General features: G+C 34.7%; 1 protein-coding gene across 1 annotated transcript in view; it reads right to left on the bottom strand.

Moving 5' to 3' along the window:
• Nucleotides 1-17,877, bottom strand: part of LOC123529699 (fibroblast growth factor receptor-like) — a 41,819-nt gene extending 23,942 nt beyond the window's left edge. The window contains exons 1-6 of the mRNA XM_045310151.2: nucleotides 17,698-17,877; nucleotides 9,300-9,377; nucleotides 7,579-7,659; nucleotides 1,901-1,972; nucleotides 796-867; nucleotides 82-153 (exon numbers count right to left, since the gene is read on the bottom strand). Of these exons, the coding sequence (XP_045166086.2) occupies nucleotides 82-153; nucleotides 796-867; nucleotides 1,901-1,972; nucleotides 7,579-7,659; nucleotides 9,300-9,377; nucleotides 17,698-17,807 (485 nt within the window). The 5' untranslated portion in view covers nucleotides 17,808-17,877. The remainder of the gene's footprint in view (nucleotides 1-81; nucleotides 154-795; nucleotides 868-1,900; nucleotides 1,973-7,578; nucleotides 7,660-9,299; nucleotides 9,378-17,697) is intronic.
• Nucleotides 17,878-18,093: the final 216 nt, after the last annotated feature.

The raw sequence follows: 18,093 nt of genomic DNA, 5'->3' as shown, positions 1-18,093 counted from the left end.
CTTACTAAATTGTTAACAAGTAGCTTTAATGCATTGAGACGAAAAAAAAAATAAAATAAATCTTGATATAACTAAACTTACAGTGCATCAAGAAGCGGCAAGTGGCAAAACACAGATGTGCCGATCTCGCCGAGCTCATTGTTGGAAAGGTCGCTTTAAAAATAACAAGAAAATACTGTGAAATTCGCCGAATAGGCTTAGGGTAAATTCTTGATAAAGCTTCAAACTAATTTTATTATTTTGTGTGTCAGTTTGATCGCAGCATCTCATTCCTAACAATTACATAGCTGATATAATTGTTTACTTACTTTTAGGCAAAAGTGTCTCCGTTCTAACTAAAGTTATTGCGCGAAAACTAAACTAATGCTCATTTTTTAAGAACACAAACATTGACATTGACCTTGCATTGGTCTAAGGTTGCAATGTAATACCCTAAGAAGTATACAAAGAGCTACATACTCTTGTGTTCCAGAAGTGATCACACTGCAACTTGCAGAGCGGCTTGTCTGTTCATTATTAAACAATTTTACAACGTTCTATTGAAATAGTCTAAACAATGGATTAGATATGACCCGGACGGACGGAAAAAGACTCTATAAGTAAACACTGCAGAAGTACAGTTGAACGTAAATGTTGTGCTTCTCTGGCAGTCTGGCTGAAACTTGTATGAACGCATTTCCATACAATAGCAAACAACTATACAAAGGGTTCGCTACAAATTATTCAAAGATATGTCTCTGCGGACACTATGTCTCTGCGGACACTATGTATATAGACAGCACACGTAATACTCACATGTACCGCAACGCGCTCAAATTAAAGAACGCTTTCTCTTCTAATATCTGTATGCGGTTATATGCAAGATTTCTGAAATCAAAAATGTTCAAAAGATATAATTTTTTTTATAAGAAGCATTTTGTTTTGCATAACGCAACGTACTGATTTAGTGCTATGACGACAATCTTTTCCAGGTAGATCATAAAATTTACTATGTCTTACTGTAAAAAGAAAGATTGCCTTTATCTATGTATTGAAAGAAAGCTTTTATATATCTAGATCCTACTTCAAGAAAGATTTCCTTTACCTATGTTTTACACAGATTATTACCAGACAGCTTACATGTACCTACATCTCTGTATTGAGTTGACAGTGTCAAAACCGTATAAGTAATACTATTATTTAATTATTTGTCAAAGTCAATGTAAATGGTGGCTAGTTATTTTGGAATACTGAATCTATGTTTTGAATACGTCTGACAGGGTTAGATTAGATTTCAATAAATGTGATTGCCGTATGCACAACTTTTGATTCATCTTCAATGTTAATTGTACTTATGACAAAACATTATATATAGTATCTTAAACTGGGGCTACAGGTTTGTTGATTAACTGACGTAAACTCGTAGTGTTACGAAAATTGGAGCATTATTGCGGATTCAAATAATCCTCAGGTTTTTTGTTCTGTAGAGCTACTTTCCTTAAATTCTTGGCATTTTTGTTGCTGAAATCACATGACAGATCTATGCTTAACATGTAGGCAGCATTTTCACAATGAAATAATAACATGACAGCATTTCTCATGGAAACTTAGATCATACACCACCACTACAATTTGGGGTCTCATTTTTAGCTGATTTTGCAGTTTGTGTTTGACAGAAAATATTTTTCTTGCATCAAATATAATCCCACTTTGCTTTTGATTTTTATTCAGTACTGACAATATTCTTCAAGGAAATATAAGTTACAGACATTTAAAATGGGTCCTGATGTGTGCCGCAGCCATTGGAAATATGTCGATTTTATACAGAAGAAAGAAGAACAGCTATTTATATGTTGTAACCTCAAATGAAAACATGTGTTTTATAGTACAAAAACTGTAAAATTAATTTTAAGGTACTTACATTTTCGTAATATTTATAAATTTCCGGAAAGAGTTCCTCCGCACGACAGGAACGTAACTATTCTGTATATATCTGTAATTCATATTTACAAAATAATTAAATACAGTTCAATGGCACATATAATGTGAGTTTATGTTATGAAAACATTATGCAAAATGGTCGAAATGTATATAAATGTCAATAGAATTTTTATAGACAAATTTGATAACTTCCTTAGTTTTTTTTGTGTGTTTTCTTTCAACAGATGTCAGGTTAATGTATAGTCAAACAACAAAATCACTGCAAGTAGAGACACAAAAGTCCTGCTTACTTAATCACCTGGATTACATTATTTACAGCCATTATGTACAGCCATTATGCAAGTAAAAACGACTGGAAACGATATGTGTATGTTGGGCAGCGAGAATGTGTCTAAATGCTTAACCACTTTACTCAGCACAGAGAACGATTCTCCGATAAGGCTGATAATCGTCTAACGACATTAAGTCTTAGCATGTAATAGAAGCATTACATTAGTATCGGTCGTTTATTCTACTTAAATTTCTTTGAATTTCCATTAAAATGAATTTGAATTACTTTGAAATAGTTACTGATTACCGTCTAGATTCCGTTCATTTCTTATAGTGATTCCGGAGATTGCTTAGGGGCCCATAGGCTGGTATTGAAAAGGGAGTGAGGTTTACCAGTGGGGTTTCCTTCTCTCTAAAAGGATTTGTACATTCAAATGTGATTTAGCTCTGTCTTGAAGGCCTAGAGAAGATGATTCAACGAACAATCCTGAATACATCTATGGGGGCACGTCCTTGACCCCATCTGGGGTTACCGCCTCCATTTGTACATGGATTAAAAACTGCTATATCGTGCTCAAACTCAAATATTTTCAAATCGTAAGAAAGTGCTGAAAATAATCTCCCCGTTAGCAAAAAAATAATTAGACCGGGCGACCCCTTCACGTAAACCCTTGATGATACGACTGTCGTTTTCAAGTTTAGCATGTGTAGTTTCATTTGCTTCACTTCCGTCAAAGCTGGTTTGTTTGACGTCATTTTCTGTGTTGTCAAAAACATACGTATGCCTTCCGAGATTGTATAATCAAAGGCCTGAAGGGCCTGAGTCGGCTAATGATGGATGTACTGACAGTATAGTCTACCAGTTTCAGTTTGTTTTTAGTTTTTTTCCCCAACTAAAGAGAGATTTTGTTACAATAAATGAAATGAACATTCGGTCGATGCCTAGTAAAACTTTGATTGACATTATACAAGTATTTAAACCCAATATATTTCTCTAAAATTAAAAATTGGTTCGCAGAAATAAAAATGTTGAAAGTACAAACTACAATTTGACAGCTGACACTAAGATACTGCCCATGACTTTATATATTTTTCCAGTAAACATTTGCCTCCGGCATTGCCAAAAGAGGCAATTATCGGCTGGTATATATTCGCACATGATAAAATTTGAATATGACAATTTATAATATTAAAATTTTACAGCGCGGATTGCCGCATACAATTTGTAACGGATGGACGAAAGAACTGATATTTTACAGATATTATAATGGGCCTGGCGATAGCCTTGTCATATGTTAGGTATTATTCAATCATATTATAAGTGATGTCAATTTAAAGTATACTTACTTTTGCGTTTAGAGATACATGTATGTAAATGTTGCTGAGTGTCAATATATAGTGTAACCGATATTAATAAATGCAGTTCTTTTTTAGTTAAAACTATCATTTATTCTATTTCAGACTTGTTAACCCCTTAAAAATCATGCCTGTTATCCCGAAGTCCATCCACTTTCAATTATCCATTTTGATTCATGTAGACAGACAGGCCTAGACTGGGCAGAAAAATGTTTGAGCCATTTTTACGTGGTCGGTAGCACGGTGGGTGTGGGGAGGGGTGTTTCTTTCCGCTTTAAATTGCAGTCAGATTTTGAAATGGGCATTGCGACAGGTGGTAAAAGGGCAAATGTATCAAACTGTAAAGTGGCAATATGGGAGAAGGGTGTGGGAAGATACCCCCTCCTGCAAGTAGGGTTTGGGGTATTACCACAAGAAATTTTTGAATATGTAGATCCTTGATACAGCCTTTGGTGCGATTTTAACTGAAAATCTTCTGTTTCAATTTCTAAATATTACCTAGATTCTTTCTAGTATTACAATGCGTGTTCGCCGACAAGTGTCCAGAATGAAGTTAGGATTCATCCGCGAAGTCTCGCGGAAGAATTAACGTACTGCACATATCTTATTCGGGTCATTTAAAATGAAGCTGTCATAATTTAATTTCATCGATGTGGTAAACTCTCTGATAAGAGACATTCCAATGCTTTCAGAGGTACCCACTCAATAAAATACTAGCAGTATGTTCTGGAACTATATTTTGTCTTTCGCTGGATGTTATGCAAGCTTTGTAAGCCTGCGCAATTCATAAAATGCACAGCGCAATAAATTTGTTATTTGCGCAATGATTTTAAAGATTATTTTTTGAAACGGACAGGGTAACAAATGGATAATTTGGCTAATAAGTTAATATGCAGTTTTTATTTGAATTTGTGAACATCATATTTGCTATTTTGTGACAAAAGGGCATAAAATTCGTCACCATAATCATATGCGCAAATGTATTACCAAATCCCGCAGAATCGTTATGCGTGTGTATGCTTAATGAGTTACCGCGGAAGAAAATACGTGGCTTTATTCGAGTATTGCACAATTACAAGTCATAAATATGACAGATTACATCGTATATTGGTCATAGCAAATAGGATTGACATAAATGAACTTCATTCGATCAATGAACTCTTTGAAATTAGAGACAATCTAATGGAACTACATCACTTCGCTGTGTTGTGAGGTCATTTAAGAATGAGAAATCGGGCGATAGCAAGGACTCGTCAAACGCTTGACAGCGTTTAGCCGACTCAAAAATGTGCCAGGTGTCCTAAGGTTGCATCCTGTTGCCGGCACTGGGAATATTAAAATAACAACTGTTTAAAGCATTTGCCTTGTAATGACTATTTTATCACACATCTGACATGGAAATTAATATCACATCAATTCAACAAAGGACATAATGCATTGATATTGTCTGTCACGTTTTAATTCTAATGTTTAATTATTTAGTTCGACATTTTTTGTGATTGTTATTTATCCTCATTGGGAATATCGGTTTACTCTGAATTATCACACTCGTGATGTGTGTGGGATGGACTATTTTACAAATACAAGCAAAATTTGTGAATCTGTCTCTAAAAGCGGAGAGAAATGCTTTTTGCCACACATATGATAGTATTAGGTATTATTCTAACATTTTAAAAAAGGAAATTGACAGATATTATAACTCTCATATAGCAATTCAACAATTAGGTAAACTTACATAAAATGAAAGAGTATAAGGTAGTAAGATAAATTTCTATAAGTATTTCATCGGTGTTCTGATCCCTAGAGTTATAAATAAAAATTAGATTCATCGTGAATTTTCCTTAACTTAAGAAAGTTTCTGAAAGATACTTATCAGCTTTTATAGAACAGGTTCATTGCTTAATTACAACACAGAAATGGTGAAAATGTTTGAAATTCCAGATTATCAGAGTCGAAACGCAAAAGCATGTTATCTGTAGAAATTATATATAATTATCCAATAAAATATTAGTTGGAAGTACAGAAGGCAACCAAGAAACATAATAACCTATCTGAGTCTGCTTACTAATCTAAAGGCAACAAAGAGTGCAACGCCCCGGTGGATATAACGGAACTCTATAATAAATGTACACTAAATGGACTCTATGATCTTAAACAATCATATATGATAGTCCAAAGTATCATTTTCGCCCGCCACACGGCATTAAGTAAGTAAATTAATTCAACAGAGCCGTTTGAAGCATACACCGCAAAACAGTAGACTCTATCTAATCAATTTTTATCCATTAATTATGTTTCACTTGTTATTCTGACATCTGCAAAGGCAAATCGCGCACTTCGCTTCTATTACAGTAACATAAGCAAGTGAGATCATATCTTTGCAGAGTTATTGTAATGGGCGAGGTATACTGATTTAGCACTGTCTGTCTGTATGTCAGGATTTCAGTCTGTTTGTATGTATGCTACAAAGTTTGTACACTCTTCTCTTCCGACACCACCGGGAGGATTCGCAGATAATAATTAAAAAGGCAGATCGCTAGACTGTAGAACTGTTTAAACCTCGAGGACGTGAAAGTTTTGCAAATTCAAAACAAATCGCATACCTTATAGCCCGACCGACTCCAAATGTAGAACACAATACTGTAAAGAAGCGAAGCCGTTAGTTCAATACCGGATTAGATGAATGTCCTTACTTATTATTACAATAATTATGTTAAAAGAATATGTCTGCAGTCATTTATTCCCAGAAAGGGAAGTTGTAACTTACGTGTAACTCTTTTTTAAAACCGCTAGGGTGGTCGCTAGGCCAACTATGAATTTTTGATCTTCAAATACTCATTGACAGCTTTGAAATATCGCCACAACCAATTTTGACAGGTCACTTCCATAATTAAGTAATTGTCTTTTATTAAATCGATATCTAATGACCAGTTGCAATATCGCATATCTGTCGGGACGCGTGCTCCATACAACATAAGCAAATCCTACCTATTGCGTGCATAAATCACTTTTTATATTACGCAAAACAGTTTAAGAGGGTCCGACATTCCGAGAACATTGTTCAAGTGTGCTTTTATAGTAATAAAATGTAAAAATCGATGTTTTAAAATTACCAATGAAATTAACAATTTACGGCGCAAAATATCACACACACGAAATCGCGGTGAAAATGACGCCAGCAAATATACAAAATAGCAACTATCATTATATAACTTACTATAAATAGTAACAAAAAGCCGTTTAAAGCGGTCATTACAGTCGCTGTCGACGGATCCATAATTGTGCATTGTGTCTCACGCGCAGTACTCATAATGGCCAAAGAGTAACAGGAACGACAGCGCGTTCTGACGTTGACGTCATGTAGCAACGTTATGATGGCGGGTGAAAGGGTCCTTAATTGTTTTTTAATCGATTGTCAAATAATCATGGCCTTATTGATAAAAAAAGCAATACAAATGATGCTAATATATAATTTTGTCGAAAATAAGTAAAATGAAAATACCAATATAAATACGAAGTAAAGGTTTATAATAGAAAGTTCAATAAAAAAAAGCGCTGGTTGTGCCTTCTTGCCATAATGGCACACCGAGTTTCACAATGACCGTCAGGATTAAGCCCTCGGGCAATTATGACAATAGGTATGCCATTATGGCAAGAATGCACAACCAAGCCGTATATTTACCTTACTGATATTAGGTCAAACCTAATTTACAATACTAGTAAAACTAAATCGGTAAATAAAACATTCGGTACTGATCTTAAAAAAGTAAGTTTTAGGCCACAAAATGGCACCCTTGCAATTTTAGGTATACCGTGTTGGCAATAAACGGGCCCCCAGGTAGTCTAAAAATTAAATCTGCGGAAGGAGGTTTTACAACAAAACTATTATGATCTTTTCTTTGAATTGAATTCTATCTATTGTAGGTAAAAGTATTGAGAAAACAAAACATTTATACCAAATATACAATTAAACAGAAAACACATACGGACAATTCTTTGCACCTGTTTCGATAAAATTTAAGATTTACTTACAAGTATCTGAGTTCTAGCGATCTGTTGTCCGGTAAGTGTGTAATAAGGTCATACATAGTGACATTCAGGTACTTTGCGTCCCTGAAAATAACCTGACCAAATATTAACCGTACGTGGTTAGCACAACAAATAGTGATGAATATTAATGGGTTATTAGATTTGTATTGATAAATATGTATGAGTTCTGCAGCGGAAATACTGCGCGACTTTAGGAGCCCAATATTATTCCGCGAAAGAACGATTGCATACTTTTTATTGCAAATCTAATAATCTTTTTATTACATACACATCTACACCTAAAATTATCATATAAATAATACAAATTTGTTATTAAGCCTGGATGAAATTGAAAAAAAAATCGTCGTTAAAGAACTTTTAAACGTGACGACATGCATAAAAATGATGTCACAAATGACGTCACACACTCGTTCTTTCGCGGAATAATATTGCGCTCCTAAAGTCGCGCAATATTTCCACTGCAGAACTCATGCATATTTCTCGATACAAATCTAATAACCAATGATTACAATGACAAGATTTACCAACTGCGTGCTGTATTCATGTTGAAATTCAGCAAAGGTCGAAGATACTATATAGATAAACTGTTCAAGGCATTTTGATAACTGTTCGTATAATTATATTCGTTTAATTATCTTTGAAAACACCTTTAGTTTTTTTTACCAAGAATTACTTTAAATCAATATAAAGATTCTAAAACAAACCAAAACGAGTTTGCATTAGTAATTAGGGAAATTCCTAATCATTATTGTTTTGAATAATCATTCCTTGTCAAATATTTGAAAAACGTGCCTGGCAAAAGTAGGATTTTGTGAAAGGAAATATTGTACCGAATTTTAACAACTTATCAGGATCTTATATTTACACAACTGGCGTAAGTTCCATAATCTTTGTTCACATATTAGTTTTAAGTACAAGCAATTTCACGAAATAGTTTAATGCGTATTAAATGTTTTCATGCAAAGTTTAGAAAAAGATATTGCAAAAATCATCGGAACTTATGAATATTATAAACTTTGCAGGTCCTAGTAAATTACGTAGGTATTGAAAGTCCTTGACGTTATTTCACGAATTCAGATATTATTAAAATTCTTACAATGTGCATTTCACGAGTGATTGGATTGCAGTATAACCATATATGTCTTTAAAGTGTTTGATTTAAAACTAATTTTAGCCCGCCCGCTTAGCTCAATAGGGAGAGGGTCGTGGCGTGGCGTATGTTCCCCGTGACGATTTGATAAAAGGCATTGTGTCTGAAATCATTCGTCCGCCACCGCTGATTCATGTGGGGAAGTTGGCAGTTACTTGCGGACAACATGTTTATACTGGAACAGAATCCAAGAACACTGGTTAGGTTAACTACCCGCCGTTACATAACTGAAATACTGTTGAAAAAATGGCGCTCTTCCTATTGAAGCTAAGCGGGCAGGTACTCTATGTGTTTTAGGAAAGGATGTTAAAGGTAACATTTATATGAAATGAGAAAACATGCGTAAAGATTTTAATGATATTGATTTTTTAAGTATATTATTATTCTATCCAAAGGTATGATCTGTCTTCAGCACCATGTAAAAAGCTTGATGGGATGGTCGATATAACTTCAGAAATTCTGCAGATTATATAAAACAATGATTAAACATCTTTACGTACAAATAAAAATAATTATTATGATATAAATTTCACTGTGGTATAAAAGAACTCACACTTTCTTGAATGCTGTTGCGTTGTAGAGGCATCTGGAATATTCTTCAAACCAACCACTCGTTATGTTTAGTAGTTTTCTGAAGTAAAAAGTATATCAATTAAGGTCAAAGATAAACAGTGCTAACCCATGCTGTAACGGAAGCACATATGTAAAATACCGTGTATTTCATTTCCTTACAAAAACTGGAAATTATAAGTACTGTTACACTGAAACATTTAAACATAATTCATCAAACTAATTTCTAATAAAGAAAACAACTGTTCAGTTTTGAAAATTCGATATAATTGTTCAGTTTATTCAATTCTACTTTTCTAGTCTAACTACTGACAAGTAATTTCATTTATTTTAGCCAGTTTAATCTTATGTCTGATAATCATTGAATATTTATATTGCCCTGGGGTAACATTTGTTTGAATATGCATAGGTTTTAGATGCTCAGCATTCATAATTAGTAGGTTATTCCATTGAGAATATTTATAGGCAAATACATAATCATAGAGACATAATTTTGTGTTGTATTGCAAAGCTGTAAGACTGATCGACCTTGATCTTGTATATAAAACACCTCTTAAATTTAAGAAATTTGTACATTGGAAATGAAGCCTGATTCTAATTCTAACTGATAACAAGTCACTGGCTACATGGAATATTCGGACACAATTGTAAAACAACTGCTATTTGTTAAACACGTATGCCCACAACTCCATGATGGATTGTCCCATTTTCAGTCCCATGATTACTATGACCTTGACCAACTAGCCCCCAAAACATTAGGAGTCATCTTATTCACGAGCCCAGTCATGCTATCAAGTTTAAACATTCTGGGTCAAGTGGTTCTCAGGTTATTGAGCAGAAACTATTTTTAGTGTCTAGGCTAGTGTTATCTTGACATTCGACATACTGTTGACCCCCCTCCCCACCCCCTAAAAATCTATTTTATAAGCCCAATCATAATATCAAGTTTGAACGTTCTGTGATAAGTGGTTGTTAATTTATCATGCGGAAACCGCATGCAGGTTTCTGTCCCTGTGGCCTTGACTTTTGACTTACGTACCCCAAAACAAAAGGAGCCGTCTATTTTATAAGCCCAATCATAGTAATGAGTTTGACAATTCTGGGTCAAGTGTAGTTATTGGACTGAAACCGTTTGCTTCACCGACAGACGGTTCGATCGACTGATTTGGCGTCATGACTAAAGCTTAAAGTCTCACCATCCAATATATTTCTATATCCGACGGGAGTTGAAAACTTTGGGTTGTTGATCGCGGCCTGGCCTGAAGTATATGCGCGCTGGGGAAAATATTTCATGATGGACCTATGAATTCTTTACTTATGGGTGAAACAGGTCTCATAAGCGTAAATACGACTAGCTTCTACTGATTATAAAACATACCGTACGATGTGTTGTGAATTAACTGTTGTTGTACTTTTTTGTAGTTCAACCGCCACCCTTGTTTAAGAGCAACATTTAAAAACACGTTTTTTTTCATCCTCAAGTAATAAGTAAGTAGACTCGCCCAGTGTAATCAATAACCCACAAATGACCGACCCCTCTGGTACAGTATCAAGACGCATAATCTAACTCTATTCATAGAGCGCCTACATCACCCGATTTACATTCGGAACATTTTCACGCGTTTCGGGCTTTATCGTATGTTTAATATGGGATTTTTTAACCGTCCAAAGATGTTGGAAATGTTTGTCTCATTGTTTTGTTTTTTTTAATAAAAATGTTACTGCTTTCATTGTCTACCACTTTTTCCACCCTTGCCTGAAAAAAACAGTAATGAGTTTGTACACTGTTCAGACAATTGTGCTCTGTTGAAATTTAACCAAACACAAGTTTACCTGCATAAACAGAAAGCATGATATCTTAAACGTATGCCACTATAACTGTCCAGTACTGGACATTATGGTAAACGCTTCTTTCCTGCACAAATGACAATTTCGCAACTTCTGTCCGGTTTGTACAAATTTCTGGCCGCGATAAACCATTTGACTTGTATTCGTTTGTATAATACAAGCTGTATTTAAGACGTGAAGTTTGTACGTATATAATGGTATGAAAAAGCTTAATGCTTATGGACAAGGAATGGGGTTTTGGCGAATATATGAGGACAAATACTATTCTCATCATGAGAAATGGCTTGTATTTAGGCAACATTTATGGCATTTTACATTGTATTTGTAATAGAGATCTATTTAAAAAATAAAAGGACACATTTCAAGTAGTTGGATCCTTAATGAAAATGTATCATTTGGTGAAATTTTGTAATTGTGCCCCTTTCATATATAGTTTATTTGTAAAGCAATTTAATTCCTTTGAGTTCAATATAATATTTTGTTTTAAGCCTTTGGCAGGATGGCCAACCCACGTGACTTTTCTCGTACACATGGGGAAAATCGCTCGACTCATGTAACATTTTGTCTGTAATTTCATTATTTCTTGATAGATTTCAATAAAATAAAAACCGTCGAAGACAGAAAACTAGAGCTTTCTTAGAGAAAAGTATCAAGAATTTCTGGCAGACGCTTTGTGAGGAGAAAAGCACCCATGTTCCTGTCTTCAACGCTTTTCAATTCATTAAAATTTGCCAAGTAATAAGTTAAATTATAAACAAAAATGTTATCTAAATTTTCACCGTGTATACCATACCGAAAAGTAACGTGGGTTGGCCACCCTGTTCTGTTGATAAATGTCAGGATATTTCAGCAATTTGAACAACAATGTATGCTAGTAGTTCAAAACAGACTGTGGCATTCGAATTCATTTACTTCCAATCCCATCTTGACAACGCAACAAGATAGGAACTCTTAAAACGAGAAAAAAAATCTTTAACGTTTTACTGGGTTGACATAATGCTAATAGTTGAAATCAAACACAAGAATGCGCTGTACAGATCACGCATAAGTAAAGGCGCATTTTAGGATATTTTATTCATTCCAGTTAGTGCTGATTGATCATCTATTTATTATTTACATAACAGCTAAATGATCATCATGTGTTGATTAATTAGCTATTTCATATATACATTATTCCTGACTCATGAGTTTTTTACTGTTTACGTTAGTGCTCATTGATCAGCTATTTACTTATTACATTATTTGCAGGGGTATATTGCTTTGCACCTGTCGGTCGCGTCAGTCGGTCCGTCTGTCCGTCCCTCGGTAGAGCGAACGGGTTCTGCCTAATAACACTTGAACCAGAATATTTAAGCTCAGTAGCCTGACTGGAATTACAAAATAGATGATCTCTATTCTTTTGGGGTGAATAGGCCAAAGGACAAGACCACAGGAGTTTGAACATTGAAAACGCTTTCCGCTCAATTACTTGACACCAGCTTGACCCAGTATCTTCAAACTAGGAAGCATGATTGCGCCTATGAGGTAGATGGCCTCAGTTGCTTTTGGGGTCAGTAAGTCAACGGTCACAGTCATAGAAAAACTGAAACTGAATATTTTGATTAAACGCCTATTTTTATACAATGATATATTCAATAGCGTTGTAGATCTACATAATAATTAATAATTGTTATTATAACAATATTAATAACGACAATAATAACAGCCTTATTGTAACAAACAGTCATGACCGCACCCCTCCCCTTGAGATCATTTTACCCCTATTGCGAATACCAATGCTTAAAGTACCACATGGTACGCCAAGATGAGCTGCATATAGAGGTTCAAACCCACCGGTTAATGGCGCCATCATATACTATTTAAAATAGAAATACCACACATTACCCTACCCAAAGAGCCTTACCAACAAGTGTGTTTAATTAAACAAACCTTGTAAATATAAATGTTGAAATGTAAAACCTTTTACAAAAATTTAAGAACTATCACCTGCGTTTTTCGCTTAATAAACAGTTATCAAAAAAATTAAAACAATGCCGCTAAGTCTCCGAAATACAGTGTCTTAAGATTTTTTTGAATGTGTCAAGTGATTTACTTTTGCGTAGTTCTAACGGCGGCAGTTCATTCCAAAGTTTTGGACCAATAGTACAGAAACTTCTATCATTGAATGTTTTGCACTTGTTGTTTGGAACAACATAACGATATTCAGAATTTTCAGACGGATCTCAAACCGTGTCTACTAGGAATATACTCTGTAAGCAATTCTGTTAAATACAGAGGTGCTCTGCCAGTGTGGCAGCTATACATGAAAGAAAGTATCTTGAACTCAAGTTTTGCGCACATGTTTTGAATACGTTGCATCTTACGCACCTCACAGTTAGTGGCGCCTGGACCTTGAAAACCGTTGACCCAAAACCTTCAAGCTTAGAAGCCTGAATGGACGTTTTAAGAAGATACCTATTGGCGTTGGGTTAAACAGATCGAATGTCAATATTAAAGGGGCCTGACCCTTTAAACCCGTTTCCACCCAAAAACTTGAGAACCGCTTTACCCAGAACATTCAAACTTGATGTATAAATTGGCTTATAAAGTAGATGACCACTTTTGTTTTTGGGGTTAATAGGTCAACGGTCAATGTCACTAAGACCTGGATCTTGAATTGGTTTCTGCTCCACTTGACCCAGAACTTTCAAACTTGCTACCATTATCGGGCTTACAGAGTAGATTGCCCCTATTGTTTTAGGTTCAATACGTCAAAGGTCAAGGTCACAGGGACCTGAATATTGAAAAATCATTCTGAATTGTAACTTGATAACCACTTGACTTAGCTACAGGCTTTTGAAGTAGATAACCCTATTGCTCTTTTTATTGGAGGAGGGGGGCAGGGAGAGTGAGTAAGTCAAAGGTCAAGGTCATAGGGATCTGAATCTTGAAAACCCTTTTCGCTCAATAACTTAACAACCACTTGACCTAGAACCTTCAATCTTTCTAGCATGATTACACTTGTTAAGTAAATGACATCTATTGTTTTCGGGGTCATAGGTCAGGGTTACAGCGGCCTGAACATTAAAAACTATTTCTGCACGGTAACTTAAAAACCACTTGACCTTGGACCTTTATAACTTTAGAGCATAACTGGGCTTATAAAATAAATGATTCTTATTGCTTTTGAATTCAGTAAGTCAAAAGGTCAAGCTCACAGGGTCCTGAACATTATAAACCGTCTGCGCTCATTAACTTGAGAACCATTTAACATAGAACCTTCGAACTTACTAGCGGGATTGGGCTTATAAAGTTAATGACTCTTTTGATTTTTTTAATCAATAGATCAAAGGCCAAGGTCACATGTACCTGAATATTGAAAACTATTTAAACTCATTAACTTGTGAACCACTTTACATTCAAACTTGGTACCATAACCGGGCTTATAATGCAGCTGACCTCTATTTATTTTTGTCCCAGCAAGTCAAAGGGCAATGTAACAGGGGCCTGAAGCTTGAAAACGGTTTCTGCTCTGTAACTTGAGAACCACTTGACCCATTATTTTAAACATGAAAGCTGAAGTATATAATCTCGTTTCTTTTTGAGGTCAGTGCATCAAAAGTCAAGGTCACAGGGGCCTGAACCTTGAAGACCGTTTCTGCTATAAATAATTTGAGAACCACTTGATCCAGTATCTTCAAACTAGATAGCGTGACTGGGCATATGAAGTAGATTCTCCCTATTGTTTTTGGAGTTAGTAGGTCAAAGGTGAAGGTCATAGTGATCATTGGACTGAAAAAGGGATAACCCGTCATGGGAGCATACGTATTTTTCAAACTTCTGATTGATCAGCTATTTTATATTTGCGTTAGTGCTAACTGATCAGGTATTTTGTATTTACATTGGTGCCGAATAATCAGTTTTTTTACTATTTACGTTAGTGCGGACTGATTTTCAATTAACATTTTACATTAGTGCTGAATGATCGGCTATTTACTATTTACGTCCGTGCTGATTGATCAGCTATTTACCATTTACCATGGTGCTGTGTGATCAGCTATTTAATATCCACGTTAGTGCTGATTGACCACCTATTTACCATTTACGATGGTGCTGCATGATCAGCTATTTACTATTCACGTTAGTGCTAATTGATCAGCTATTTACCATTTATGTTAGTGCTGCGTGATCAGCGTTTTACCATTTACGTTAGTACTGCGTGATCAGCTATTTACTATTTACGTGAGTGCTGATTGATCAGCTGTTTACCATTTACGTTAGTGCTGATTGATGAGCTTTTCATTACTTACGTTAGTACTGCGTGATCAGCTATTTACCATTTACATTAGTACTGCGTGATCAGCTATTTACTATTTACGTTAGTGCTGATTGATCAACTATTTACCATTTACGTTAGTGTTGATTGATGAGCTTTTCATTATTTATGTTAGTGCTGCGTGATCAGCTATTTACCATTTACGTTAATGGTGACTGATAGCTATTTACTACTTACGTTAGTGCTGATTGATCAGCTATTTACTATTTACGTTAGTGCTGATTGATGAGCTTTTCATTATTTACGTTAGTACTGCGTGATCAGCTATTTACCATTTACGTTAGTGCTGAGTGATCAGCTATTTACTATTTACGTTAGTGGTGACTGATCAGCTTTTCATTATTTACGTTAGTGCTGATCCTTCAGCTTCTTACTTATTAGCTGTCAATACGAAAAATGTTTGGTTTGAAATATTCTTTCAGGCATTATTTCTGTTACATACAATGTATGCCTAACAAACACTCAAAGGTTCATGAACCAGACACAAGCATGTTGCAAAATATTGCCTTTCCCTATTATAACCCGTATAAATGGAAAAATGATCTCGAACAAATCTGATATAATATCGTATAGAAATGGACCTTAATGGAGAATCCGTCAAATATTGAAATCAAATACGGTCGACAACAGGGAATAACCTAGTATGTTATATATACTGTTGTGTATACAGAAAACATTTCTAACTTCTTACATACACATTTTGGAGAATTAAAGTGAATTAGTTTTCCTACCAAAGGACATAATACCTTTTTTCTGAAACTTTCGGATATATCAAACATTACCTAAGATCTAATTACAACCATAGATCATAATCAAAAATATATCCGTAACTAACTACCACTTAATATACTCTTGTAACTATATACATCCCGAATCTGATGGTGCTACATATGTTATGATATCTTTTGCTTGAAATCTTATGCTCTATCTGTAAATGATCAGGGTCCACACACAGTAAAAATAAACCAAACGTGATAAATCGAACAATATAATCTATTTCAACATACTGTGATGACGCATGCAATGTGGGGGTGACGTTAATCTGTAGGAACATGTGACCATTATATGCTGCCATATTATTTATTATGTGAGACTTAACAAATAATCAAGACCTTCGCGTTGTTTATCGTCTAATTTACAACGGTTCATAGTTCAGATGCGTAGGAATTGAACCACGAGGGCGTTAGCCCGAGTGGTTAAATACTGAAGCATCAGAACGATGAACCGTGGTAAATTAGACGATAAATCACAAGAAGGCCTTGATTGTTTTCATTCTGACATGCACGTTGATATATTTCAATAAATATTATGCTGGAATTCATTTACGCGAGGAGTAATGTATTGGACGTCAGGCGGCTACATGACGTCAAAATTGACGTCATAATGCTCTCTTACCGGTCCGTGCGTCAACCGTTGTTTATCGCAGGATATATTGCGTTTGATTTTCTTCTTTGTTTAACTAGAAATCAATTCGAGCCATGTTAGAATGTAAAATATATTTGCTTTTCGCTTTACATAAAATATTCATATTTCTAAGAACTATCGTATACAGTCAGTTACAAAAAGAATTCATTGATTTATACTCCTAAATTATCTAGTAAAAACAAACAAGAAAAAGATGTATACGTACCTCACTGAATTTCTTAAAAATGGTCGGTAAAATTTTCGTATACTCGACTTGTTTTTGTATCTAAAAATTCAGGAATGTCCAATACAAATACATCTAAAATGACATGCATAAATCCACTATAAAGTAGAAAAAAGCAACTTATATATCAAAATTATAAAAATGTCAATTTTAAACGGAGAAAATAAGGGGTTGCTTTTTGCTAGCTATCATCTCATGAGCCCAAATGTACAGCTGCATAAACTTTTTTTTTCCATTTTACGACATCGCAAAATATGTACTTGCTTAAAATATGACAGCCTTAAGTTTGATAAAATAACTTTTCAAGCGTTGGCATTATATATACGTCCATCTATGTCTTCGTAATAAAGTTTTGAATTTCTAAAAAAAAAAAAAAAAAACTTTTATATTTCGTCAGATTGTGAAGTTAAGAATATTAAAAAGGACATATTCGTATTCAAGACATTCACTGATCTGATCGTTATAGAATCTTGTTTGACATATACTAACTAAAAAGTTATCTACGGTAGTTTTAGCCATATTGAAAATGTATTTAAGAAATAAAACTAAATGACTCATTTTTGTACTCACATTCCTTTCGAAGAATAAATATCATCACAATTCCCAGAGATATTGGCACAATTCAACAAACTTATAAAAATCTTTAAATACAAATAAAATAAAGCGTTTGAACACCACATTGCTAAACGCGCTGTTTCTATTCAATTGCTTAATGCCCACACACTGGCAATGGAGGTTGCGATCAATCTTTTCCACGCGCACGTTTCAACGGTTAACAATAAAGTGGCACATGATACAATTTTCATAAAATGTTATACATGGCTAATTATTAAAGAAGGCATTGGCTTTCATTTATGAAAACATTATCAATATTACATGATGATTAATTGTTTGTAATTCCAGTTAACAGATTGTTTACGCTGCATAATTATGTTTCATTAATTAGTGGACTTGATGTTGTGCTGT

This window comes from Mercenaria mercenaria, chromosome 13 (genome assembly GCF_021730395.1).
Source record: "Mercenaria mercenaria strain notata chromosome 13, MADL_Memer_1, whole genome shotgun sequence".
Taxonomy (NCBI): domain Eukaryota; kingdom Metazoa; phylum Mollusca; class Bivalvia; order Venerida; family Veneridae; genus Mercenaria; species Mercenaria mercenaria.
The sequence above is the reverse complement of the archived record's forward strand: the minus strand, read 5'-3'. Positions and strand labels throughout refer to the sequence as shown.